The sequence below is a fragment of the Sorex fumeus genome, unplaced genomic scaffold (genome assembly GCF_029834395.1).
Source record: "Sorex fumeus unplaced genomic scaffold, SorFum_2.1 ptg000008l, whole genome shotgun sequence".
Taxonomy (NCBI): domain Eukaryota; kingdom Metazoa; phylum Chordata; class Mammalia; order Eulipotyphla; family Soricidae; genus Sorex; species Sorex fumeus.
The window spans coordinates 13386807-13413535 of record NW_026606065.1 but is presented as its reverse complement, the minus strand read 5'-3'; the positions used below and the strand labels follow the sequence as shown (position 1 = coordinate 13413535).

The 26729-nt window shown below is 38.4% G+C and overlaps 1 protein-coding gene across 3 annotated transcripts; it reads left to right on the top strand.

Annotated features, from left to right (window-relative positions):
* The first annotated feature begins 1337 nt into the window (after positions 1–1337).
* OGFRL1 (opioid growth factor receptor like 1) lies at positions 1338–25141 on the top strand. Of its 3 annotated transcripts, none has more exons than XM_056109773.1 (8): positions 1338–1687; positions 7633–7719; positions 7860–7941; positions 10594–10672; positions 10774–10840; positions 10939–11084; positions 16235–16942; positions 24970–25141. In XM_056109773.1, the coding sequence occupies exons 1-7, from the start codon at positions 1418–1420 to the stop codon at positions 16911–16913; spliced, it is 1410 nt and encodes a 469-aa protein (XP_055965748.1). In that variant the 5' UTR covers positions 1338–1417; the 3' UTR covers positions 16914–16942; positions 24970–25141. The 3 variants fall into 3 exon arrangements, with proteins under 3 accessions (XP_055965748.1, XP_055965747.1, XP_055965749.1); XM_056109772.1 differs by lacking the exon at positions 24970–25141 and adding an exon at positions 23704–24181; XM_056109774.1 differs by lacking the exon at positions 24970–25141 and having other exon boundaries at positions 1339–1687; positions 7863–7941; positions 16235–17030.
* Positions 25142–26729: the final 1588 nt, after the last annotated feature.

Genomic DNA, 26729 nt, shown 5'->3' with positions numbered 1-26729 from the left:
CCGGGGCAGCCTGGCGGTGTTCCGTGCTTACTCCTGTGTTTTAGGGTCACTCTTGGCAGGGCTCGGGAGCCACACGCAGGGATGGGGTTGAACCCAGCTGGCTGCGTGTAAGGCAAAGGTCTTAACCTTTTTACTTTCACTACAGCCCCCAAGCATTAGGAATTTTTGATCCGGGCTCTGCTGCCTGCCTAGTTTCTTTGTCTCCCTCGGCATCAGCGAAGGTTACTGAGAAGTATTTAGCTGGTGGATGGGCTGACCTAGAGTACACAAGAAAGACTAACAGGAACTAGCAGGAGAATTAAACCAGACCTCTGCATGGGAGAGGAACCAAGAATATAGAGGCCAACTTGAATCGCCACACACCTATCCCAGCTGATGAAGCACTTGGACCTAGCGACCACCCCAAGCTGCCTGCCTAGTTTCTTTGCAAGTAAATGTGGAGCTCAGATTTCTCCAAGTGGGAGGATCAGATGTTATTCTTTATACAGGTCAGCGTGACAGCAGTTCCTCCTTGCTTTTCTACGTCTAGGATACTCATCGCTGAGGAACACCACTGCTGTCTGCAAAATATTCTACCCATAGAAAGTGAGTGCCAATGACCGGCTTTGCTGAGCTGGATTCATTCGTGCGGCCGTTGGATTCATTTGATCTGTGTCCACCTCTTTTTGATTCTCCCCTCCACCCTTATAACCCAAAGAGACTTTCTGCAAGCTAATGTTTCTTAGTCGCTGTCGAGTTTCCCCCAGAACTGCAAGGGCCCGGGGGAGACAAAAAAAAAAATCTAATCGCCGTTAGAGAAAGAGATCTGGTTGTCAAACAGGACCTATCCAAAGGTTCAGATCTTGGCTCCGTAGTTGAGGTCACAGATGGCTCTGCCTTGCCCAGGACCCTCGGGGACCCTCCTAGGTTCTCGCCCTCCGCGCTGAGCTGGGCTTTGCGTTTCCCGCGGCGCCCGGTTCCCCATCGCCTGGGTCTGTCCGTGTCTGCGGCAGGTGACGGATCCTCCAGCGTGGACCGTGACACAGCCCGGGACCTCCCGGGGCGCGGGGCGGAGCCCCCCGGGAGCGGCGCGGCGCGAGGGCGGGGAGCGCGGCCGCCCACGGTGCAGCCGGGCCCGGCGAGGGGCAGCCGGAGGGGCCGGCGGGGGCGGCGGCGGCGGCGGCGGCGCGCGGGCTCCCGCCCCCGGGGAGGAGAGGGAGGCAGATGGGCGGGTTCCCGCGCTGGCGGCGGCGGCGGGCCCGGGGCGGCCGGCTCCTCCCCGCGAGGGTGCCCGTCCGTCCGGCGTGCGGCGCGCTGTGGCAGTGCGGCGGGCGGCCGCGGCCGTGCCCGGGGCCCTGAGCGCGCCAGCCGCAGCCCCGCCAGCCCCGCCAGCCCCGCAGCCCAGCCCGGCAGCCCCGCGCCCGCCGCCGGCGCTTCAATGGGCAACCTGCTCGGCGGGGTCAGCTTCCGCGAGCCCACCACGGTGGAGGACTGCGACTCCACCTGGCAGACGGACTCGGAGCCCGAGCCCGAGGAGGAGCCGGGGCCGGCGGCTGGCAGCGGCAGCGGCGGCAGCGGTGGAGGCGGCGGCGGCGGCGGCGGCGACGGGGACGCCGAGGCCCCGGGGCGGGAGCCCGAGCAGCCGGCGCAGCCCGACGAGCGCGGCGGAGCGCGGCCCCGGGACGCCGAGGCGCCGGGCGCCGAGCAGGTACGCGGCCCCCCGCGGGGCACCTCGGGGCCGGGCCTCGGAGGCAGGACCCAGGGGTGGCCCGGGAGAGGAGCCCGCGGCGACACGGAGGCGGGGGGCGCGGGGAGCGGGGCGGGAGCGCCCGAGCATCTGCGTTGCCCGCCGGGGGTCCGGCCTGGGCGACCCCCCCACCCACCCCGGGAAGTCCCCTTTTGGCAGATGCCAAGTTGGAGCGGGTGTTTTCTTGGCCTCTGCAGCGCGGCTGGGTGATGTGAAGGTGGACTTGGGCGGGGGGTGGGGGGGGGGAACCTGCCTAAAAATAGCGGATCGTGTGTGCCTGATTGGTCAAAATTACCCCCCCTCCCACCAGGGGCCACGTTGGAAGCTTGAGCGCGGCCCCGATTGTGGGGGTCCCCAGTCCTAGCTGGTCCCCTTGGCAAGTGCGTAAACGCCTCCTTGCTCGCCCCTCTTGCTAAGGCCTCTCTCTACACCGAGCCCCTTCCGAGGCGCTCAGAATCTTATCGAGGCCGGAGAGACTTGTTGATCCTGCTGTTGTGCATGAGCCTGATGCCATTTGGGGAAGAGGCGAGCTCAGAGGCGAATGCCCCTTCTGAAACTTTCAAAGGAGGAACTGCAGACGCACGACGGAAGTGTGCAGCGCCCAGGAGCCCAAGGTCCCCTTTTCATCAGCCCCGGGGGACTGAGGATGCCAAGGAAGAATCCAAGAAACGGAGCCTGTTGTTGTTAGATGCGACCACAGGGTTCTTGACTACTGAAGAGCCACCCCTGTGTGTGATCGCCAAAACTAGTCTTCTTCGTCCTCATGACCGGCTCGATTTGGGTGGGAAAGAGAGTACAGAGAGGCTTAATTCGAAGCATGTTGTTTCAGTCGACTGCAATTTCTAGGGTGAGGTTGGAATTTCCGTTTCTCATCCCTATTTTAGAGAAAATTGAGAGAGAAACTTGCTCAAGATAATCCAGGGAGGGTATGATTCAAACTCAAGATCGGCATATCCCCCAGTGTCAGGATCTTGAACATCTTAGAATTGGGAATATCCCTCTGTCTCTTGTGTTCTCATTGGCTGCTGCTAAGTCGTTTTGAATCTTCCGGTCATGGAGAAAAATGTTAGATGACCTATCTCACCTTTCCCGCCTTCTTCTTGTGTCCAATTAAGTGACCTTTCAGAGATGTTTGGGGTTTACCAAAAACACCAGCTCAGATTCATTCTAGTGAACAAGCAATCATATGATCAAATGTTTCAGTCATTATAGCCCCAGTAAATGGTAGACCACAACACTCCCTTTGCCCATTGTTGTTGTATTATTTTTATTAGTCTTGCCACTTAACTTTGTACAATGTCTATTTTCAGTTTGCTATTTTTTTTTCTTTTTGGGTCATACCCAGCTCTGCAGAGGGGTTATTCCTGGCTCTGCACTCAGGAATTATTCCTGGCGGTGCTTGGGGTACCGCATTGGATACCAAGGATTGAACTCGGGTCGGCCATGTGCAAAGCAAATGCCCTACCCACTGTCCTATTGCTCTGGCCCCTTTAGTTTGCTTTTTGATGACGAACCCAGTTCCTGAATTTCCAGTTCATTGGCATATACTACTTAAACTATGTCTCAAACTGATTACTTCTCCTCATCTCCTTTGATGCCATTCAGTAAAATGGAAGAGTCAAGGGAGAAAGCTTTAGAGGTTAAACCAAGACTTCTTTTGGCCTGTGCTGTGGTCCAAGAGGTCAATCACAGGTACAAAGTTTAGATCCCCTTCACTATCAGTCCCACTAATACCTCCTATCCCCCAGCATCTCCATGACAACCAAAAATTCTCTTGAGTTTGACAATCAAGTAGATATCCAGTACAATTTTTGAATAATTAATTATAACTGTGGATAGAGCCTCAGTCCAGGACTGGAAACAGCATGTAAAATAGCTTGAGTCAGGGGAAGATAAATGGTTGTCGGGGATGATGAGGATTGAGGACTAAACCCGAGATACTTCTCCACATAGTGTATGTGAAGGGAAGGAAGCAGAATGGAAGCTGACGTTGCCAGCCCCTGAAAACGGAAGAAAGTGGGAAAGGTGAGATGTCTGACTGAGGTAGGAGGGAAGCCTAAACTGGTCCAGTGCTGCTGGGAGGTCATCTGAATTGAGCACTGATAAATGATTTGACAAGGGGCTGGGTGCTTAAGTAGTAGAGCATATACCAGGCTGTGCTGGGCTGGGCTGTGTAGCCCTGGACACCAGCACTTCAGGGCATGTTCCGTAAGTTTAAAAAACCAAAAGTGATTTGGCAAGATAGATATTTGATAGTGACCTTCACAGAGCTCTTCTGATGGTATGCTGAGGTTACAAGGTTGATGGGCCCAGGACACAGGGCAAATATGAAGGAGATGGACTATGAGAAACTTCTGGTGATACTTACCTATAAAATGGACAGAGTTCCTGAAGGTAGCTGAGGAAAGATTTGAATGGAGGAATATTTTTGTTTTCAGATTAGCAATGCGACATCCTGTTTGCTAAGGGGAATGATCCAGAAGAAAGAATGATTTGATAATGCAGGAAGTAGAAACAATATATTAAGAAATAGAATCCTGGGCTGGAGAGCTAGCACAGTAGGCTGGAGTGCAGGCGAAGCATGGCACAAGATTTGATTCCTGGCACAACAGGGTCCCCTGAGCACTTCAGGAGTGATCCAAGCACTGAGCCAGGAAGCCAGGAGGCTCCTCTAGCTCTAGGTATAGCCTCAACGTATAGCCTTGATATATATATATATATATATATATATATATATATATATATATATCGAGTCACTGTCCTCCCGTTGTTCATCAATTTTCTCGAGCGGGCCCAGTAACGTCTCCATTGTTGTTACTGTGTTACTGTGTTTGGCATATTGAATACATCACAGGGAGCTTGCCAGGCTTTGCAGTGCAGGTGAGGTAGCTTGCCGGGCTCTCTGAGAGGGACGGAGGAATCGAACCTGGCTCAGCCGGGTTGGCTGTGTGCAAGGCAAACGCCTTGCCTCTGTGCTATCACTCCAGCCCCATATATATATACACACACATTTTGTTTTGAGGCTCTGTGTGTGTGACAGAGAGAAAGGGAGAAGAAAGAGAGAGAGAGAGAGAGAGAGAGAGAGAGAGAGAGAGCAAGAGAGCACACCTCAAAACTAAATATGTGTGTGTATATACGTACACATAGAAAGGAAAGTGGAAGATAAGAAGGGGATGGAAGGGAGGAAAGGAAAGAGGGAAGGGTGGAGAGATAGTACAGAGGAGTACAGAGGATAACATACTTGCCCTACATCCCGTATGCCACCCCTCCCTCCCTGTCAGCCCTGCCAAGAGTGATCCCTGAGCACAGAGCCAGGAGTAAGCCTTGAGCATTGCCGGTGTCTCCCTGCCCCCTCCGCTCCCCTACTGCCAGAAAAGAAAGAAAAGAAAAAAGGAAGGAAGGGAGGAAAATCCTTGTATAAGCAGGATAAGGAACAACTAGAGAATTAAAGAAGAGCAGAAGTTGGAGGAGTTGAGACGGATGCTTGTAGGTTGGTGGATTTGGAGCTCAGAGGATGCAGTCATTCTCATGATAATTCTGGAACTATGTAGGGCATGAGTCATTATCTTCATTTCACAGATGATAAAAGGAAGATTCAGTTAAGTGATTTGCTTAAGGCTTCACAAGTAAGTAATCACCTTAAGATGCTGTAAAATTTCCTCACTCTACCTCTTGGACTGTTGACAGTCTACCGAGGTGTCTATTATGATCTGTCAATTTTTTAGTAGAACTGAAATTAGATTTGGATCTAGTCACTTAGAATCTGGGAATGTAGTTCCTGCCCTGTTAACTGGACTCGGTCTTGTTCAACTTCCCTACGTCTGGGCTATCTTGTTTTTAAGATGCAGGAAGACACGAAGAACTGCAGCAGGTGTGCTGTAAGAATCAAATGCAATAATATACATGTAAAGTGTTTTGTAAATGGAAAAGTGCTTTCTATACAAATGCAAGATGATGATTCATGTGGTTGTAGCTCAGACTAAATAGATTCAGAAACTTGCTAGGCAGAGCTATTTTGAAACGTGTGGTAAGGACCAGAATTTAAGCTTTTTTTTTTTCTTTTTTTGCTTATGTAACATGACAGAGTAGCTAATGTTAAACATCAGAGAATTTGGTGTTAAAGTAAGTATCTCTGTACTTGTAGTAATAGTGAGAATCACACCACTTCAGAAATGTGTGAAAATTGCTTACAGGATGCCAGTCTGTCAACACAGATGGGGGTGGGGGTGATGAGGAAAGGATTGGGCGGGAGGATTTTACTGAATATTCAGCTTTAAACTTTATCTTTGGTTTCATCATTCTCATTTATCATTTGTGCATAACATTAAACACAAAGCATTTTCTTATATATTACAACATACCACATACTTTCCTTGTATTTCTATATGCAATCAGTGAGCTAGAAGTCACTATCACTGTCACTGTCCTCCCGTTGTTCATCGATTTGCTCGAGCGGGCCCAGTAACGTTTCCATTGTGAGACTTGTTGTTACTGTGTTTGGCATATCGAATACCTCATGGGTAGCTTGGCAGGCTTTGCTATGAAGACAGTAGCTTGCCAAGCTCTTCAAGAGGGGCAGCAGAATCGAGCTCGGGTCCACCAGGTTGGCCGCGTGCAAGGCAAAGCCCTATCTGCTGTGCTGTAGGAACAGCAGTGGGCTGGAGCAATAGCATAGCAGGTAGGACATTTGCCTTGCACAAGGCCGACCCGGGTTCGATTCCTCTGTCTCTCTTGGAGAGCCCAGCAAGATACCGAGAGTATCCCGCCCACACAGCAGAGCCTGGCAAGCTCCCCGTGGTGTATTTGATATGTCAAAAACAGTAACAAGTACTCACAATGGAGATGTTACTGGTGCCTACTCGAGGAAATCGATGAACAATGGGAGGACAGTGCTACAGTGCTATAGTAGACGCTAATGAGTCAGAATCAGCATATTGAAACACACGAACTGAACATTTATTATGAACTGAACCACATACTTTACATATAGAAACTGAGAAGTTTTATTGCCTTGCATTTTGCTTAAGAATGATTTCTGGTACTGGGAATTTGGCTTAGAATATAAATAGCATGGCAAATTGCCACATATAAACTACTGTAAACTGAAGTTCATTATGTTTTAAATTTGTTCATTTACGTCAAACTGTATTTTCATTCAATTAACAAGATTATTTATACCATCCTGTACATGTTGTGGTATGCTGCAGAGTTTGGAAAGTTGATTAGTGGGGGTCAGAGAGATATTAGAGTGAGTAGGGCGTTTGCCTTGCATGAACAAACCCGTGTTTTATCCCTGTTACTGTATATAATCCCCAAGCTCTGCCAGAAGTAATTCTTGATTGCAGATACAAGAGTAACAACTGAGCATCACTGTGTGTGATCTATACCACACCCCCAAATAAAAAAGAAAGTTGTTTTTGGCAAATCTCTTTTCCCTTTGTCAATTCCCTTTGTCAACTTGACTTCCGAATAAAATTAAATGTTGCAAAATTAATGACAATTTTCTTTGGGGGATTGATTTATTTTAACATTATTTACTTTCTGAATAAATAATACCAATTGTTTATTTTTGGTACTATGTAAAATATTCTAAAATAAATTTTGTCATAAAATCACTAGGGTAAGTTTTGGTAAAATGCATCTGAACTTCATTTTGTATTCTATTTCTATTGGATATCCATCCATAACTGTGGCTTCTGTGGGTTTTTAATGAATAATAAACTTTTTATAAAATTTCTTATACCCTTAAGACAAATGTTATTGGGTATGAATGAGGAAGACATTGCTAGTAAAAAAAATATGAAATGCTTTCTTTATGAATATTTATTGTTTTAAGATTGTTCTGGAAACTTCTTGATGAAATTATTATGCTTTCAATATGTAAAAAAAATTCCTCTTTAATTTAGGGTGGTGACTCCACTGAAGCAACCACCAAACCAAAGAGAAGTTTTTATGCTGCAAGAGATCTATACAAATATCGTCACCAGTATCCAGTAAGTAAGCGCATAGAATTTTTTTTCCCCAGATGTGAAATGTTTCTGTTTTTCTAAATTTGTGATGCTGCTGAGCAAACATGCAAGAATTCTCAGTTCTTTGTAATATATTTTGGAGACTGATTTGTGGTTTTTCTTAGCAGAACTTCAAAGATATCCGATATCAAAATGACTTGAGCAATCTTCGTTTTTATAAGAATAAAATTCCATTTAAGCCAGATGGTGAGTAATCTGTGATTTGGTGAAAAGCACGTATTACCTGTAAGTTATGGATTTTTTGTTTACTCGATGGTCAAGAAATATCAGTGTGTTTGTTCAAAAACTGACTTTGCTATGCATTTCAATAGGTGCCCAAATCCTTAACTATAGAGTCCTGAGCGTCCATTTTAACAAAGTCTAGATGAAAAGCTCTAAAAAGTAAGACATTTGCAGCACCTATATTTGGTGGCTGTTATCTGAAAGGTAGAAAGGTGCATTTTTTTGGTAAGAGAGAGATTTATAAGAACATAGAATATTAGATTATGAGGCTATATTAGAGGAGAAGACGAAGTCAAGAGGTCTACCAGCTTGAATGACTGACGTGTGAGCTTGCATGGTTGTTGAATTGGGTCTTGCTTGCTTCAGAGCTCATCGTTATCTCCACTGTGCTATATCTGAGAACTACTTTGCACATAATTGTCAAGTTTTATTTACAATCAAAGAATGATCTTTCCTGTTAATTTTCAGATTCAGAGGTCAGGGAGCTACAACAGTTCCAGCTTAGTGTTCTAATATCCTGGAAAGGGAAATACAGATTTCCATAATTCTGCCAAACAAACTTCCATTCTCCTTCATAACTTTACAGTTGCTCTCACAAATGCTTTTCTGAATCTATCACAAGAGGATTGTAACTGTGATACTTCGTAACTTTGGTAATTTATTTCATACTATATAACTTGGCTAATTAATACACATTTCATTGAGGCACCATGCTCTTGGTGGCTTATGGTGGGCATCCCATCTTATCAAGGTCAAACCAACAAACCTAGTTTTTCTTCTTAGAACCCTTATCTTTTCGAAGTGACCAGATGGTCCTGGCTCCTGCTCCTTTTTCTCAGTGGAGACTCAGCCAAATCCACAGCAGTAAGGCAGGGAATGAGTGTCATGGATTACAAAGCTTCCCAAATGTCAGGACCATACACTATTTGGAAACTAACAGAGGGAAGAGATTTATAGACTGGGCATAGTGTTGGGAGGAGACATTTTCTATTTTGTGAGCTTAGAGATTCACTAGTTGGAAACTAGGATTTAAGGATATTGCTGAGATATTGTATTTAAACAACCCAAGATCCATTTATCTTTAATCAGTTTTCCATTATCTGTCAAAGTCACTTGGATTTGGGAGAAAATCTGTGTATAAAAGTACCCTTATGTGTTTACTTATGATAGAAACACACTACTTTATTTACTAATTGTAATCATATAAGATTATCAGACATTTTAGGACTTGAGATAGAGAAGCCTTTTGAAGAAATAAAGTGTTCGATTATTAATTTGACTCAGATTTGGACTTGGTAAAATTTATCTATAGGATCTTTCAAATATTAAATACATTGAATACAGAAAGATGACAGTATTTCATAATAAAATATTTTTGTATTCCTAATAGTGAATATGTTTTGAAGTGGTAAATCAAAACAGTGTGTTACCTTTTTGTAATCCCTATCAAAAATTCTATTTGAAATCTTCAAGTTGATACAGGTCAGAAATTTTAGCTAAAATCACATATTATTCTTGTTTATTATGTAAATTATATCAGTCGTCACAGTTCTTCACTATGTGTTTGGACAGACACACACAGGTCCTCACATTCACACTTGACATTAAGCATAACCACGAACAATGTATTGTACTAGGTGGAGAAGTTCAGAGAAGACCATGTGGGAAGTTATGAAGTTACTGGTTTCAAATGATGGCTAGAACCAACAGTATGTTTAAAAACAGTATTTTAGCAGACACCTTTTGAGCGTAATGGATCCTACCACCAACAGGTGATATTGGAGGAAACAAAAGTGAATTATGGTTAGAAAAATAGTAGTGTTTTTTTTCTGTCAAATTTTCTCTTTACTTAGTTATGAGAAGTTGAATGTGAGCAGTGGGAATTTTTTTTAATAGAAAGACATTAGAAGTTACTACTATGATATGGTGATAAGGCTTACTCTTATGGAATCAGAAAGATCTGTGTTCCATGTATAGACTTACTTTTTTTATTAGTCTGTGACTATAAACAGATCACATGATTTCCTCATTAGTACAATGGAGATAACATTAGTTGGGGAAGAGTTTGTTGAAGATTAGGCTGAATGATATGTACTGTGTTTAATATGGGTCTAGTATAAAATAGCAACATTTTCTTCAATTTTTCTCTCTTCAATTACCTCCTATATGCCCTTGTTTTTCTCTTTCACTCTCCTTGAATTCTTCCCTTCTGGGGCAGGGGTTAGCATCCTTTTTCTGTATGGACCGGACTGTAACATTCTGGTTTTGTGAACTATGTGGACTCTGTTGTAACAACTCAACTCTGCTTTTAAAGTGTAAAACATATAAATGAGTATACATGGCTGTGTACTAATAAACCACTATTTAAAAAATAGATTAAAGATCATAGTTTGCCCACTTCTAAAAATTCCTGAGATTTGAATGCTATTAACTTTTAAAAATTGGGTTTGCTATATAGCAGTATATAAGATAGGATATTTATTTCTTAAAAGCATAACTTGTATGTGCTGTTCTAAAATCTTTTAAGTTTTAATACAAAGAATTAATGATCATATCTTATAATGTCTTCAACAAAATTTTAAGGTTTATCTGGTTTATTTTCTAAATATTATTTAGGTGTTTATATTGAAGAAGTTTTGAATAAGTGGAAAGGAGATTATGAAAAGCTGGAGCACAACCACACATATATACAATGGTTAGTTATATAATATGTATCTTTGAAGCATGTCCTATTTAATCATGTATGCTTCTTTCCAAATATCAACATAACAATATTATATTTTTTGAAAAAAACAGGCTTTTCCCATTGAGAGAACAAGGTTTGAACTTTTATGCTAAAGAACTAACCACATATGAGATTGAGGTAAAGCTCTTTTCATTTTGTGTGAAATTATTGCTTTTGTGTACTGCTAGCTGTAGAAGCATCTCAACTGACATTTCAAAAACACTCTTTTTCCTTAGGAATTCAAAAAAACAAAAGAAGCAATTAGAAGATTCCTTCTGGCTTATAAAATGATGCTAGAATTTTTTGGAATAAAACTTATTGACAAAACTGGCAATGTTGCTCGGGCTGTCAATTGGCAGGAAAGGTTTCAGCATCTGAATGAGTAAGTAAAACTCTGGAGTTGCTTCAGGGGGGCAGAATGTTATTTCCCTTTGGTTGGATTGCTCTATCGCTAGAAAATGGATTCAGGATTTTCAACCAAAAGCTGTTCTCATTTTAGTTGTCGTCCTATATTTGGAAACAGTACGAAGTCATAACAAAGGAGAAAATTTCAGGTTGTAATATGGCTATCTAGCTTCAGGACTACTTCTCCTTTTGTTTTTTTCTTTTGAGGCCACACCCAGCAGTGCTCAGGGGTTATTCCTGGCTTTACACTCAGGAATCACTCCTGGAGGTTCTTCGGGGACCATATGAAATTGATCCCGGGTCAGTCGTGTGCAAGGCAAACGCCCTACCCGCTGTACTATTTCTCTCCGGCCCCACAACTATTTCTCTTCTAATCCTAACACCTTCCCACTACTACAGTTAAAGAAAGGAAAGTCCTCTTTTTCTCCTCTTTAGGCCAGTGCCTTAACATTTATGACTATTGCTTTAAAGAGTTTTTCAAATACCCTTTACTAGGTTGTAAGCTTCTTATGACTCATTTGACTTCTAATGCCCTTAAGTATGACACCTTCTTAGACTGTCTAGTGAAGCCTCTGATATATACAAAAATCATTTCATAAGATGTATCAGTCCATTTACTAAAGAAAGGGAAATACTAAATGTGAAGTTTTAAATATTTTATATTCAGGTTAAGGGCAGATGTTTTGCTTAATCACAAAACTGGTGAAGAAAATTTAATAGTGTATTTGAAATTGAGTTGCTGTATCGTTTAGTGTGGGTGTTCATATTTTTTATTGATACTTATTACCAATTTTTGTTTTTCTTAGTCTTTTCTTCATATGCAAGCTTTTTTTATTTTTAATTATGGGTGAGTTATGAATTCTGGACTATAAAACTAACAGCTTTGAAGCAGTTTTTTTTAGCACGTTATAATTAGTTGACTGGGAACGTACCAAAAGAAAGGAAATAAAGAGTGACCTAAGAAATTTTTCTTTGCCCCAACAAATCAGTTTTGTGTACACCCATTATTTTTTGTGTGTTTCATCTTGTTTTTGTAAAATGAGTATGTTTTAATGTTAGCACCTCCCTTCTACTTTATGAATTATAGGCAACACTATTAAAATGGTTCCTTGTACTAAAACAGTAAAGATATGGGCATAAAGCTTTATAATTCTGACTGTAAAACCCATTATCTCGTAACTCAAGCTATATTTGATTTATATAGGACACTTACTGAAGAAATATATAAGCCTCTAACTCAGCTATGCAGTAGCTAACTCTGACTAAAGTTTCTCAGCCCTTATGACATATCATCTGAAAAACTTTATGCAAGTAGCCTATTAACATGAACATCAGCAAAGAGTCAGTCTTTGGAGATGATTTAATAGTGCCTCATCTTCCATGTCATCATGTTTATTATCTTTTAGAATCTCTTTACCAAGCTCATTTTTGATTGGAATAGTAATCTTGGCGAATGTTTGTAGGTGAGTGAATGATAGTTAAAATATATTTATTAGAGTAAATCCTCCTTGGGTTTTCCTGAAAGTTTCTTTTATTGGTAGCTAGAAATGGAATAGTTCTGAAATATTGTGTTAAAACCTCTCCTGTCCTGGATGGGCAGGATACTTAAGTTGTAAGGACTTTCTACTCGGCCTCATCCACCTCCGTTTCTTTTCTTAAACACCTATCTCCTGGGTTCTTTTCCCTGAATAGAATTTTTACAATTCTAAAAGCAGTGAACTAACAATCTTTTTAGTCTTAGAGAAAATAATTTTTCTTTATGCTTTAATTGCCGGAAGTTTATATTTGGGGAGTTAAATATATAATAGGAGAAGTCGATAAAAACAGATATTTTTTGGTTGGGTCTTTTTCCGAATTATCCTCAAACTTATAATTTATTTGTTTTTTAATTTCTCTACTGCACCTTGAATATGTGGGGACATTTTTTCAAAGATAGATTGATAGATATAGATATAGATATGAACCAAAATAAAGTATTGAATGAATACTTTAATACTTTTTGAATTTCCTAGGTTTGATTCTTGGCACCACCCCGAAAAATATTAAATGACTCATACTTACTCTGTACTCATTTTCCTGCAAATGAAATGCACTGCAACTCATTCTTTAATAACTTACCTATATACCCTTCACCTTAAATCCTTAAAAAAAATAAAGTGAAATGAAGTAATGTTCAGAGAAACTAGCCTTGACTAAAGGTGGTGAAATATTTTTAGAAGGAAAAAGAAGTACAAATATATAGACCAACTTTTAAGAGGTATTTCGAGTTTTATTTATTTATTTATTTCAATTTTTCAGTCACTCCCAGCAATGCTCAGGGCTTACTGCTGGTGCTGCATTCAAGGGTCTCTCCTGGTGTGACTCAAGGGACTATATGGGGTCTTAAGGATCAAACCTAATTTTGCTGTATGCAAGGCAAGTGCTCTACTCATTGTATTTATCAATACAGTGAGTATATCGAGCAATATCAAGCAAAAATTTAGACCCTGGAATTCCCCTCTCTCACTCTTCTTTTCTGTTCCTGGTTCTCACCATCTGTGTGTTTCTCTTCACCTACCTAGTTTTCCTGACAGCTCAACCCTGAGCTGTACTACCCTTACCTCTGCCTGAAAGCCAGCATCTCTTGGGATTCAGTAAACCAGAGGTTACTCAAAAGATCTGACCTTCATTGGTAACATCTATTTCAAATCATATGGAACCACCCAGTTTCTTTATAAGTATGTTCTAGAATCCCGATCTTCATTCCTTCAACACAAAGTTTTGTTTGTTTTTCTCCCCCTTAAGTAGATATTTAAGTTGGTGAATGCTTGACTCAGATAAATATATAGAAATTTTCACTTGGCTGTTCATCTTGTCCCAGATATGTGATATTAAGCTGAGTGCAATTATATTGTTGTTTGTGTCCTTCTCTACTTTTCCATACATTTCTTTTCCAGAGGCTATAAAGCAGATATTATGACCAAAGACTTTGATCACTAAGTTTTTAGTCTACAAACTTAATATAACCTAGCTACTACTTTAGTCCAACTGTTCATGATACATTGTCTTAATAATACTCAAACTTATATTATCTCAGAAGACTCTCATATCCTGTTAAAAACTATAGATTCACAATGCTGAAATATAACTGTACTACTATATTTTACCCTTGGCTTTCAGAAGTTTAATCGTAAGATAGTATTTTTGTTTACTTTTTATGGAAATGATTAAAATAAACTGGATTTGCTTTGTCCAGTGTTTGGTTAACCTGAGGTTTTGTTTTGTACAAATAAAATTTTATCATAATATACAATGGAACCACCCTTCATTCCTTAAATTATTCCTTCTCCATCTTTTCCAAATAATTTGCTAGTTATTTGAAAGTGAGGACAGGTGTGCAATGCTTATACAAAGCATACGTTACGTCTGAGGTATAAAAGAAATTTTTGAAAGGTATAGAAAAGTGATGATTATGAAAGTTTGAGATAGGTATGACAATTTGGGTAAAAGAAATAACAAATAATTTGATAATGCACATGATTAATATATATGTATACGTATATATGTGGCTGGAGTGATAGCACAGCAGGTAAGGCTTTTGCCTTGCATGCTGCCGACCTGGGTTTGATTTTTCCGTCCTTCTCGGAGTTCCTGGCAAGCTACTGAGAGTATCCCACCCACATGGTAGAGCCTGAAAAGCTCCCTGTGGCGTATTCGATATGCCAAAAATAGTAACAACAAGTCTCACAATGGAGACATTACTGGCGCCCACTCGAGCAAATCGATGAACAATGGGAGGACGGTGCTACAGTGTGTGTGTGTGTGTGTGTGTTTGCGTGTGTGTGTTTGTGTGTGTGTTTTAGAGATTTCTTGTGGATGATCCAGGAATGAATATTAAGCTGAGTGAGGTAGTGAAGGTAGATTATGAGTTGTGGGGCTGGGGGGAATGGGGAGGAGGCCTTGAAATCTGATAATGATTTTAGTCTATGAAAGAGAAGGAAGACACTAGTATAAGTGGGAGTAGATGGAGTGAAGGGGAGCCATCATCTTGGGATCCCGTGCCATTAGAAGCAAAATTTAAAATTTATAGTATGAGAAAAGAGATCAGAGATGAAAGAGAATCAAGTTACTAAAATGGGATGCATACATATATACTGGTTTTAATACCAAATGTTTAAATAGCAACAGCAATGATAGTCATGTTAAATAGTATCTATGATACACCTAGTCTCCTGTGCCCTGAGTATAGGTTTTGTTCTTACTACAGTTCCCTGTGGTGAGGGTCATTTTCCCCTTGGTATGAATGAAAATACTGAGCCTTAAAGAGACACATCATTTCACACAGCTCTATTCTCCTTAGATGACAAGTCAGTTGTGTGAGTCACAGCTCAAGTTGAAAGTTTTTAACAGGAGTCTTTCAAATTTATGTGGCCTATGATTTCCCCCTTTTCACAGGTGAAAAAAAAAGGTCACTTAGTGCCCTGCCAGAAAATCTACTTTGTTTACACACACATGAAATGATCCCCAGTTACTGTTCAGGCTACTGCTGCCTATTTTCCTTCTAGCAATGCCTGGGGTGGTATCAAACACCTGGGGAAACCTTGCTCTTACCTATTCAGCTGTGCTAATTAAGGCAGTTTGGCAGTTTGGCAATCTTTGTTCCAACAAAGTGATTAGTATTTACCTCTTCCTTATGCATTGGCAAATTTGGAGGGTTTTGCTCTTTGTTTTCTATTGTGAATTCTTTGATAGCAGATGTGCACATAACACATTTAATATTGGTAATCTGTTATGGGAACCACACATTGTTCCCATAACAGACCACTTACCCTCTGATATTTAACACAATATTTCAGCACCCATGGGAAGAAAAACTTAGATCTAAATATAAAAGAATGAAAGAGGAATTCATGGTTTGAAGTTGCATCATTTCCTATAGCTTGACATTGCTTTGGGTAAAAGTATTCAATACCTCCTATTTTTTTTTTTTCTTAACAGCATCTAGGCTAACATTTAGAAAAGTAATTCCAAGGTGTATTTCCATGGTTTATAGTTACTGAAAATGTTTTTTTTTTTCTGATAATGGTCATTGGCCTGCTTTTTTTCTACCTGGTTTCACATCTTATTTTATTCCATCCTCTCTTCCAGATCCCAGCACAACTATTTAAGGATCACCCGTATTCTTAAAAGCCTTGGTGAGCTTGGATATGAAAGTTTTAAATCTCCTCTTGTAAAATTTATTCTCCATGAAGCTCTGGTGGAAAATACTATTCCCAATATTAAACAGAGTGCTCTGGAGTATTTTGTTTATACAATTAGAGACAGAAGAGAAAGGAGAAAGCTCCTACGTTTTGCCCAGAAACATTACACACCTTCAGAAAATTTTATCTGGGGACCACCGCGGAAAGAACAGTCTGAGGGAAGCAAAGCTCAGAAAATGCCTGCCCCTCCCACGTCTGGTCACAGCACCCAAACCTCTGTGCACAAAAAATCCAAGGACTCCAAAAATTCCTGCTCTGCTGATCATGCGAATAGCAAAATAGCTGAAGAAAAACCAGTGACACCTCGAGAGCTTGGAGAAGAGACAGACACGCCCAGCACAGAGCCCAACAGCGATGCTGCCAGGCCTAGAAATACAGAGGACACAGAGAAGGACAAGGATGGTGAAGCGGAGAATGTAAATCCTCAACCAGAGAAAACACCGAGTAACACCACAGAGCAAAAGGAGAATCCATCTCCTGAAAACAATGGAGAAGGTGATGAGCATAACAAAGATTGTGAGAATCTTGGAAGTGCGGGTTCCCCTGATGATGTACTATTACAGTGAATTATCCAAAAGCTCACATACCAATTTGGGTAAGAGAGGAAAAGCCGATTGTATTATTTACTCTAAGAAACAGATCACATTTCTGGTATTTGCCGTTGTTTTTGATATCAGCTATGTTTTGTTGTCTGTGGTTTTTTTTTTTTTTGGATTACAAATGAATTCCGTACATTTTAAGACAAACCCCAATAAATGATTATATTCTGCAACACCTTTAGGATGTGGGTTTTCAAATTCTGTCCACAATAGTTTCTTTGAACATACGAAAAAATCATATACCATTTAATATGTTAAAAAAATTGAGAGATTACAGCTCATATAAAGGAAATCTAGATGATGATTTTATTGTGTTGCCATACACTTATCTGGTTTATGCATTCAAATTTGTTCCTTTGTTTGCTTGTCTGTTTTAGAGGCATACTCAGTGGCGCTCAGGGTTTATTCCTGGCTCTGCACTCAGGAATCACTCCTGGTGAGCTCGGAGCACCCTATCATGGGGTACTGGGGACCAAACCCGGGTTGGCTGTATGCATTCTGTTTTTTAGCTTGAAGAATTTGGCCCTCTGAAATAAATTCAGAAAGAAATTTGGCTTTTCATATCGCAACGTCTTTTAGATTTTGATAAGTAAAATGGGGGTTCTTAGGAAGTTACGATCTTCCCAACTTGTTTTTCAGTCTTGCTGAAAAACATTCCGTCTTTTCCCTTTCTCCATGCTTGCTTTAATTTCACCATCTTCATCAGCAAGCTTGTGCTTCACTACTGTGCAAGCACATTATTGTATTGAAATATAAATGGAGCGCAGAGGGACTTTTGATTCTGGGAGTTTAAGAATTTGCTTTGTTTCAAATAGTAAAGAAGATTTTCTCAATTAAGCTCTTTAAGAACAATTTTTGATGCAAAAGTTCAAGAAATTTTCTTATTATGTCTGTTCCTTATAAACTTCGTGCTTCATATTATTTCTATGTGTAATATGTTTTAGAATTAAAAAATAAGAAAGGAAATTATTTAGTTTTAAAGGGTGTGCTTTTTGAACTGGCATTAAGGCAGTGATCCCTAAAACTATAATCTCAATATTATCTGTATTATAAAAATTACTACTACGGCTTAGCTCATCATGTATCATTTCTGTAAAAAAACAAATTTAACGCATCTCTTCAGTTGTCATACCTTGAAATTGAGGACAGATTTGAAATTCTATATGCTCAGTTTTGGTAAGCCTTGTGTTAATATTGAGAGAAAAGGTTATTTTGTCTTCTATTATTATTTTTATAAACTAGAAAATGATCAGAGACTGGTTAAGTACTTCAAAGTATACGTACAAAATATATACCCATCAACTGCTCCCCCCCACTCCCCGCGCTCCGTGTAATCCCATCAACGGCCAAGACCCAGAGATTATAAAATCCAGCTCCTGGAAGCTAGACATCTTATTATCTAGTTCTTACTCTGGAGAACCTGGCAGGCTACCAAAAGTATCCTGCCCACACGGCAGAGTGGCAAACTCCTTGTGGTGTATTCAGTATGCCAAAAACCACTAACAATGATGGGTCTCATTCTCCTGACCCTGAAAGAGCCTCGAATGTGGCACTTTCTAAAATCCCAGAGCTAGGACGAAGGAGACATTACTGGTGCCTGCTTGAGGAAGTCGATGAACAACAGGATGAAAGTGATACAGTGATACAGTGAAAGTATACATACAAGTATAGCAATCAGCTAATATAAATTTTTTTAACTTTATTTCGTTTAGCAAAGAATTGGCTTAGTGTATCTCTTAGGCTTTTGAGAAAAATTCAATTCCCTTTAATCTCCAGAGAATTTTTGTTGAATCCTATTTTTGTATCCTATTTTTAAATCACATCATCTCACCTGCTGTTATTTCTATTGATATGCATTTTAAGCAGAACATTTCTAAAAAATAAATAGTACACCTTTAGAAATATGATTTTATTGCTTTGAAGTTCACATGCTCAACCTCACATTTATATGAATGTTAGTGTAATATTTGTCTTGTATATAATTTTTCAAATATTGAACATTTCCTCATTTTTAGTTCCCAGATTATGCCTTTTTTTGCTTTCTACTGTTTTTTGAAGTGACTATTAGGTGGGGAAACAATTCTACTTTTACATTTCAATTTCATTGGATCCCCAAATGTTCCTGTTACAGCACTATTCCCACTGAACTCACTAATTTATAGAATTAGGGGAGAAAAATATGCTGTTGTGTGGTTGAATTATAAGATTCGTTTATTTCAAAAACTTGTAAATTTTTTCATGTATGATAACATGCTCAGATTAATTTCTAATTGCATATTACAAACTTATGATCAGATAAAATATAAACAGTGGCCAGATACGTAAATAAGTGGATATAATCTGAAATACTTAAAATTGTATATTAGAGTCCTTAGAATAAAAACACTTCATTCGACAATAGCACTTGTAGAATATTATTCCTAATTAGCTGTTTGATTAGATTGTGCCAATTAATTTAAGAATATTTAATCTCAAGTTGAAAACTGCTTGGCTTACACCATAAATAGTAGCCTTTTTTCCACTATTTTGATTTTTAAATGCTTACTCACATGTGATAATATGTTTTCTACATCTAATCTGTAAATAACTCATGAAATAATTATTCTGTAGAGAACAAGTAAGAAATACTGTTCCTTTTGCAAATAGAAAATGACTGTCTAGATTTTTCTATTAAGAATACTTTGTATATTTAATAGTTTAAAAAATATGATCTATAGATATGTACTTCCTTGTGTCATAGATATGAGACAGTCCCCTGGGTTTTACTCTGATATTTTGTATTTTAAAAACTACATATGCTAGCAGAAATTTACTGAAAAGCTGTTGTTAAAATGCAGTAAAGCATGGCCAAATAACTAGACATAGTGAATCTTTGTAAATGTATGGATTTTATTGTTGTACCAACCATAAACTGCAAGTATATGAGAGATTGGCTCTTGATAAATATGAACTTGCACTTCACAGAAAATAGATATTATTCTGCTTGGTTAGTCTACATTTCTAAATTTTGGTTTTCATACATAATAATATATGTGAAAATATTTTGAAATACTGTAAACTTAAAGACAAAAACATTTTTTCATAGTAGATAAAAAGTTTATAACACTAACATTGTGACATTATATGTTATCATACTAAACTTCATAAGAAATTCAAAGAATCATGATAAAAGTGAAAATATCCATCTCTGATTTTAAATCCAATTCAATTTAAAAATTTTGTATAATTTCATTTTTAATTTAGATTTTGAGACTTCTTTTCAGCTTTAAAGAGAAAATAAAAAATGTTAACTCAGGATTCCTAGAAAAATTTTAATATTTAAAAATGTATTAAATTTTAAACATGAAAAAATGCCATGTTATCTGAAATAGTCATGTGTTTCATATTTTGTCATAAAATTATCTACTTTGCTTCTATATTTGTACGTTAATTTGAGAGAAAGTAGGAGCTGGTGAAAAAGGGACTAAAGTATCGCACTTGAGTTACTTAGAAAAAATTTTAGCAAATAAATTTACATATTGAGTGGTCAAAAATTAGTTGAATTACGGGCTGGAGCAATAGCACAGTGGATAGGGCATTTGCCTTGCACACGGACTTCCTGGGTTTGATTCCCAGCATCCCATATAGTCCCCAAGCGCCAGGAGTAATTCCTGAGTACAAAACCAGGAGGAACCCTTGTGCATCTCCGGGTGTGACCCAAAAAGCAAAAAAAAAGACAGTTGAATTGTATGGTTAGTGACTATTTAGTCAATTGTTTAAAGTTAAACCTTTTGCAGGCTAAAGAGATATTGCAAGGGTTAAGTCTCTTGCTTTATACTTGTTTAATCTCTAGCATCATATACGGTCATCTGTACACTACCTGGAGTGACCCCTGAGCACTGCTGGCTGTGATCCCAAACCCTTCACCGTTCACCCCACCAAAAAAATAAAAATTAAAAAGCTGAGTCTTTTGAGTACAAAATAGAGCTCTGGTTGAGATTATGATGAACTAAATACATCAAGCATTTTTTTTTCTTTCTAAAAGCTTTATTTTCTAACGTGAGAAAAAGAACATTCTTGATTATGTTTGATTGTAATTATATTTATCGGTCTTCTATTTGTGGTGGATGGAGATCCGTTTTTTATAGTAATGGTTTTTTAAGTTTTGAAGATTTTTGTGTTTCCTATGTAGAAAAAATTCCTCTTTTTTCTCTTGTGTTGTGTGTGTGAAAGGTAGGCTGGACTTGGCTATGTTAGATGCAGTTAACAGGGAAGATGGGCTCGATTATGTTGGATCTAGGAATTTGATGTAGATATGTGGATATACCAACTCTCAGGTTTGGATTCTGTACTGTTTATGACATGAACAGATTGGTGTGGGTAATTTCTAGGGTGACAGTGAGTACTGCCCTGCCTCCTTCCCTGTTCCAGTTATCCAGCCCACCCAGCAGATTGTGTTTGGGGACAGACTGTGTTTCTAGAATTCCCTTATTACTGAAGCTAATATTATAAATAGGAGTGCCTGGAGGTGCCTTAACCAATGTATATGGTTTTTATTCAGAAGTTCATGTTTATACTCTCTTGTAAGATCTTGTCATAAGGAACTTCCGAGCCACAGTTATCAATTATTTTAATGAATTTACTTTGGTGCTTTTTTATTTTTTGAAGCATTTCAATTGTGACAGTAGCATTGGTTCATAGAAAAGTGTGCTTACTACAAGTTTTAATGATGTGTTATATTTAACAAAAAGTATTTAAATTTTTAAAAAATTGTTACTTGTTTATGATTTTAATTTTGCTACATGTTTGGATTCTTATCTTAAACTTTTAAAACCACAAGTGTAGTTTTAAAATATCAATGACATACAAGTGTAGTTTAAAAATATCAATGACATATTACTGTGTCATTGATTTTAGATGGAACTAAAATTTAAAGAAAATATTTAACTACTTAATTCTATTAGATGATTAGAGTGATCTGAAATTTATTTGAGAGACTTCTGTGCATAGTTTTAGTCTGGAACATGAAACAAAGTACTGTTCTTGATTTTTGCCCCCCAGATAAGAAAGTTCTTTGTTTTTTACTTCTTCCCGGTTTCATTGAATTTACTGTTTGTTTGGGGAAAGGTAAGGTAAGGTAAAGGCCCTCCCGTTGATCGTCGATTTGCTCGAGCGGGCCCAGTAACGTCTCCATTGGAGACTTTGTTGTTACTGTGTTTGGGGAAAATAATTTCTTATTATGCATTTTTTTCTTGAATTAAAGTTTTCATATAGAGGTTGCAATTAGCTGTTTTGTTTTATGGCCTACACTCTAAAAGTAAAGTTCAAAGAGGAAGCAGTAATCAAGAATCAAGGTACGCATCTTGAAGTGGCACAGAACTGACTCCTTAGAGCTTCCTTGTGATAATGAAGCTGTTGGTCCCCTTTAACTTGAACTTCTGGTCTGGACAAGCCTTCTTGAACTCAATGCACAGTTTTAAAGGGATCAATTTGCATAAATATCTGTTACTCTTTATTGAGCACCTTTTAGTAGTTTAAGAAATTCTAAACAATTGGGCAGCAGTTATGTGAATTATAACTAGACCTTTCTAACTTATCTTGGGAAATATATTAAAATATCTCGTCTACCTTCTTCCTCTCCAGTTCTTTTGGTTTTTTTTTCATAGATTATGCTAAAAAATCTGAACAATGATTTACATAATTTAACAATGGAATGAGAGGGGAAAAGACATCGATGATTACTTGCTATGTTAAAGATCGGCTTAAAAAATCAGAAACCTTATACAATATACTTGTGCTATGAAGTTATTTTTTAATTACAATGTAGATCATGGAACAAATTATATTAACTAAAAAGATTAGTTATTTGATAAACTTTGATTAAGAAAAAAATCAGGCTCTGTACACAGTAGTCAAGGAAGCATTTATTTTCAGTGCTGATGAATTGAATTTCATCTGTGAAAAAGTAAAACACAATAAAACAAAAGGCAAAGAATTTTCTGGGCCGATGCAATAGTAGAGCTGGTAGGCCATTTGTGTGGCCAACCCAGGTTCGATCCCTGGCATCCCATACGGTCCCCCAAGCACCACCAGTACTAATTCCTGAGTGCAGTGCCAAGAGTAACCCCTGAGCATCACAGGGTGTGATCAAAAAAGCCAAAACAAAAAAAGGTGAAGAATTTTAGCAAAAATCTCACTACAGAAATAAAGATATAAACAGTTATGGGTTTTTGGAAACAGATTATGAAGGAGCTACAAAAGCTTTATAGGGACATATTTATGAATCACCTCTTTGGTGCATGTGCCATGGACCTCAGGGACTGTATCGAAAGGCAATCTAAATTAAGAACTTTCACTCAAATCATGAATTCTGCTTACTCAACAGGGAAACCCTTTTCCATAGACTGATGGAAGTAATCAAATGAACAGACACCAAGTTGAATTCATTTACTGGAGTGTACCAGTCGTTGGTGGTTTATTAACCCAAATCCAAATTGTGGTACGGGCTACAATGACTGAGAAGATTCAGTGATAATTTATTTCTAAGACTCCCATCCCCTCAAATGCTGACAGCATATGTGCCTTCACCATGAAGAGAAACAAGAGGAGAATGTTAGGTTCTCGAATAAGTATTGTTTTTTCCTTTTTAGATAAGGGGGAATTTTCACTTGTTTCCTAAGTTAAATATGGGCTCTTCTTAAGAAGAGAGATTGCAGACTGGATTCATTCACTATTTAAATTTTGCAACAATATTGTCATTATTTTTTATGTATTTCAGGAAAATAGGTACGATTCTTATAAAGATGTTTCACTTCCCAGTTAACCGCTGACTCAGCAGCAGCTGCTGGGCCTTCTCTGTGCTCTGTATTCTACTGCAGTATGAATTACAGAATGCTGTGCATGTCTGTTCGTACCAATACCATGTGTATGTGGTAGGAGTTGTAACCAGTTTCTGGATCTGTATGGTACTATGAAATACTTATTTTATAATTCTGTAACTGTATGGCAGTGTTTTGCCAAAAAAAATGTGTAAAGAGCAATAGTTTCTGTTGCCTACTGCTGTATTTTAAAATATTGTTTTTAAACTGATATATTTAGAGTTTCATTAGAGAAATTATTTTTAATAACAATCACCAACTATACATCCTGTAAAATTAATAAAAATCCACTTTTGTCTTAGTTCACATTTCAGCATTGTGTTAGAGTACATATGTTGGCTTTGCATGATTAAAATATTTTTTAAGAGCTGGAACAAATGACGTCCTGTTTTACTATTATTAGACATACATTTTTATGATTACCATTATAGAATCAACATGATTTACTTTTATCCACAGAGGACTTTAAAAAAATATTTTCAGTGCTAGAGATTGAACCCAGTGCCTTATACATGGAAAGTACATACTCCACCACTGAAACACACCCATGATTTCTCTTTTAAAAAGTATTTTATTTTGAGAGATGAAATATTTATTAAAATTTATTATTTTTGGTAAAATTTTGGAGGGCCCATTGCATGTGTAAATACTTGAGTATTTTTTTTCACATTGTACTTTAAGCTCAAATAATGAAAGTATGTTTAAAATACGAATGAAAATGAATAATGCAAGTCACAGATGTTTTTGCTTATTATGGCTAGGTTTTCTACGTCAAAATTGTTATTAAGAGAAATACAGTTGTGAGGTAAAGATGAGCTGGTTATTATAGATATCACAGGTTAGTGGATAAAGATGAATATTAAGTTTGTTAAACTGTATATAAACAAGTAGTATAGCATTTGAGCTTTGCTGCATTCATCTGTATAGGTGGGAAAAGAGATTATGAAAGAACTAATTGTGGTAGAAGAGTCAAATCAGACTGCACATAATTGAGAAAATAATAGAGAAGAGATGAGGAAAATATACACACCAATAAGTGAGCCTGATTTTAGCTGTAACCTTTTGGAGGAATTGTTTTGTGGAGAAAAATATGCACAGGAGCAATTACAAGGGAAAGCTGGCTATATTCTGGTAATAGAAAATAGTCGAATTTTTTTCCTCCACAGATTCAATGTTTAAAGGCAGTGTGAAATCGTAAAACAATGAAGAATATCAGTAAAGTGAAAAATGCAGCCCTAAGGCTGCATTTCCTTAAGAATGGAAAATTAAATATGAGAGAAAATTTGGGCATGTTCATTATTTTAAGCCTCAAGTGGATATAAAGTAGGCAAGCTGGTGCTCTAGTGATGAAAGAAAATGTTCCAGGATTCAACCTGCATAAAAATTATGATCTCAAATTATTATGAAGGGTTTTTGTGTGGGTGGGGTAATTTTTCGTTTGGTAATTGTGACTGACTGAAATAGGGAACATTTAAAGATGACCCTGCCCTTCCCTAAGAACAAGTAGGTTTAGTTGAAAGTATTTTTTTTTTCAAACAGATAACTAAGAGAGAGATATTAAAAATCCAGCATGGATTTGACTTAACCACTTAGGAAGACTGACTTAATTTTTCTATCATAGTTGATGTTCTATTTTTGTAACAGTATATATTCAACACTTTTAAAGTATATGAAATGATTCTATTTTCAAATGATGAATCTTTATTGACTCAGCTTTGGAAAAGGAAGAGGCTAGTGAAATAGACAAAAATTTTGTAGATAAGAGGAAGCAAATGAGATCTGAATGCTCTCCTTACAACACTGAGGTTGTCTGAGATCTTTGAAAGGATGATTTATCTGTTATGAAAAGAAAAGTTCAAGATAAATCCCCAAAAGGATATAAAGCAAGAGCAAAGAGACATTTTGTTTTAAAGGAAGAGAGGTGACTTTGAGGTTTTAGAGGAGTTGATATGACCACATCATCACTATAATTCACTTTAGATGTGTCATGTGAAGTCGCAGGGTCTCTGGTCTCTCATTGGAAGCACCTACTTAATGAGTTCCTAAAATGAGTAGAGTGTAGGTGACATGTCAGGACATATTCAGCACTCTCCTATGTAGTAACTGCTAGTGTTCTAGAAACAAAGGAGATGTTTCTTTACAAAAGATTCATGTGATGTCTGTTTCAATGGAACTCAATCTATCTTATTTTTAGCAGTTTTATAGATTGAAACAAGCATCTTAAACTTTACTTAAAATGTCAGTGAAATTTTAATTTTAAAAGGCCACCAGATATGTAAATAATTTTATGACATTGGTATCAAACAAAAAATTTCCCTCATCACGAATGTAATGAATATTGCAATATAGCTGTTTTATACTTTCTTAATAAATTTTGAAGTGGTTTCCTTTCTATGCCAGCAAAGAACGGAGTGTCAGACAGATCTCAAGCCTTTGATCAGGATCAGGAAATGATCTTATTTTTTTTAAGGACACTATTGGTATTTTGGGGGTTGGTATCGTGAAAACCACACTTGTTAGGGCTTTGCAGGAACTGTGTCTGTCAGAGATCAAACCCATGCAAGACATATATGCTCTGCTACTTGAACCACATCCTGGCCTGGAAGATGTCAATAGTAATTCTTATTGAAAGAAGAAAACTTTTATTTTAAAGATTTATTGCTTGTATCTTAGTGAAAGATCACCTAACACGAACATTATTTTTAAACGTAAAAGTAATTAGTGCTAGGGCTATGATGGCTTCCTTATCACTATTCCTTTTCTTTAATTTTTTTAGAGGGGAATCTTCTTCGGAGGACTCTCCCACACACTGAACAGTGCACAGGACCAATTCCCATGGTAATTGGCCAACTAAGCCAAGAAAATCAATGCTAGGGCTCCATGATACAGCACTGCTCAGGTATTCTGGTGCTGGGACCACCAGGGC

Excerpts from the sequence above, each read along its gene's own strand:
- OGFRL1 (XM_056109773.1), top strand. The coding sequence starts at position 1,418 with ATGGGCAACCTGCTCGGCGGGGTCAGCTTCCGCGAGCCCACCACGGTG. Across the intron at positions 7,720-7,859 it reads AATATCGTCACCAGTATCCA|CAGAACTTCAAAGATATCCG; the intron begins GTAAGTAAGCGC and ends GGTTTTTCTTAG. Across the intron at positions 11,085-16,234 it reads AGGTTTCAGCATCTGAATGA|ATCCCAGCACAACTATTTAA; the intron begins GTAAGTAAAACT and ends CCTCTCTTCCAG.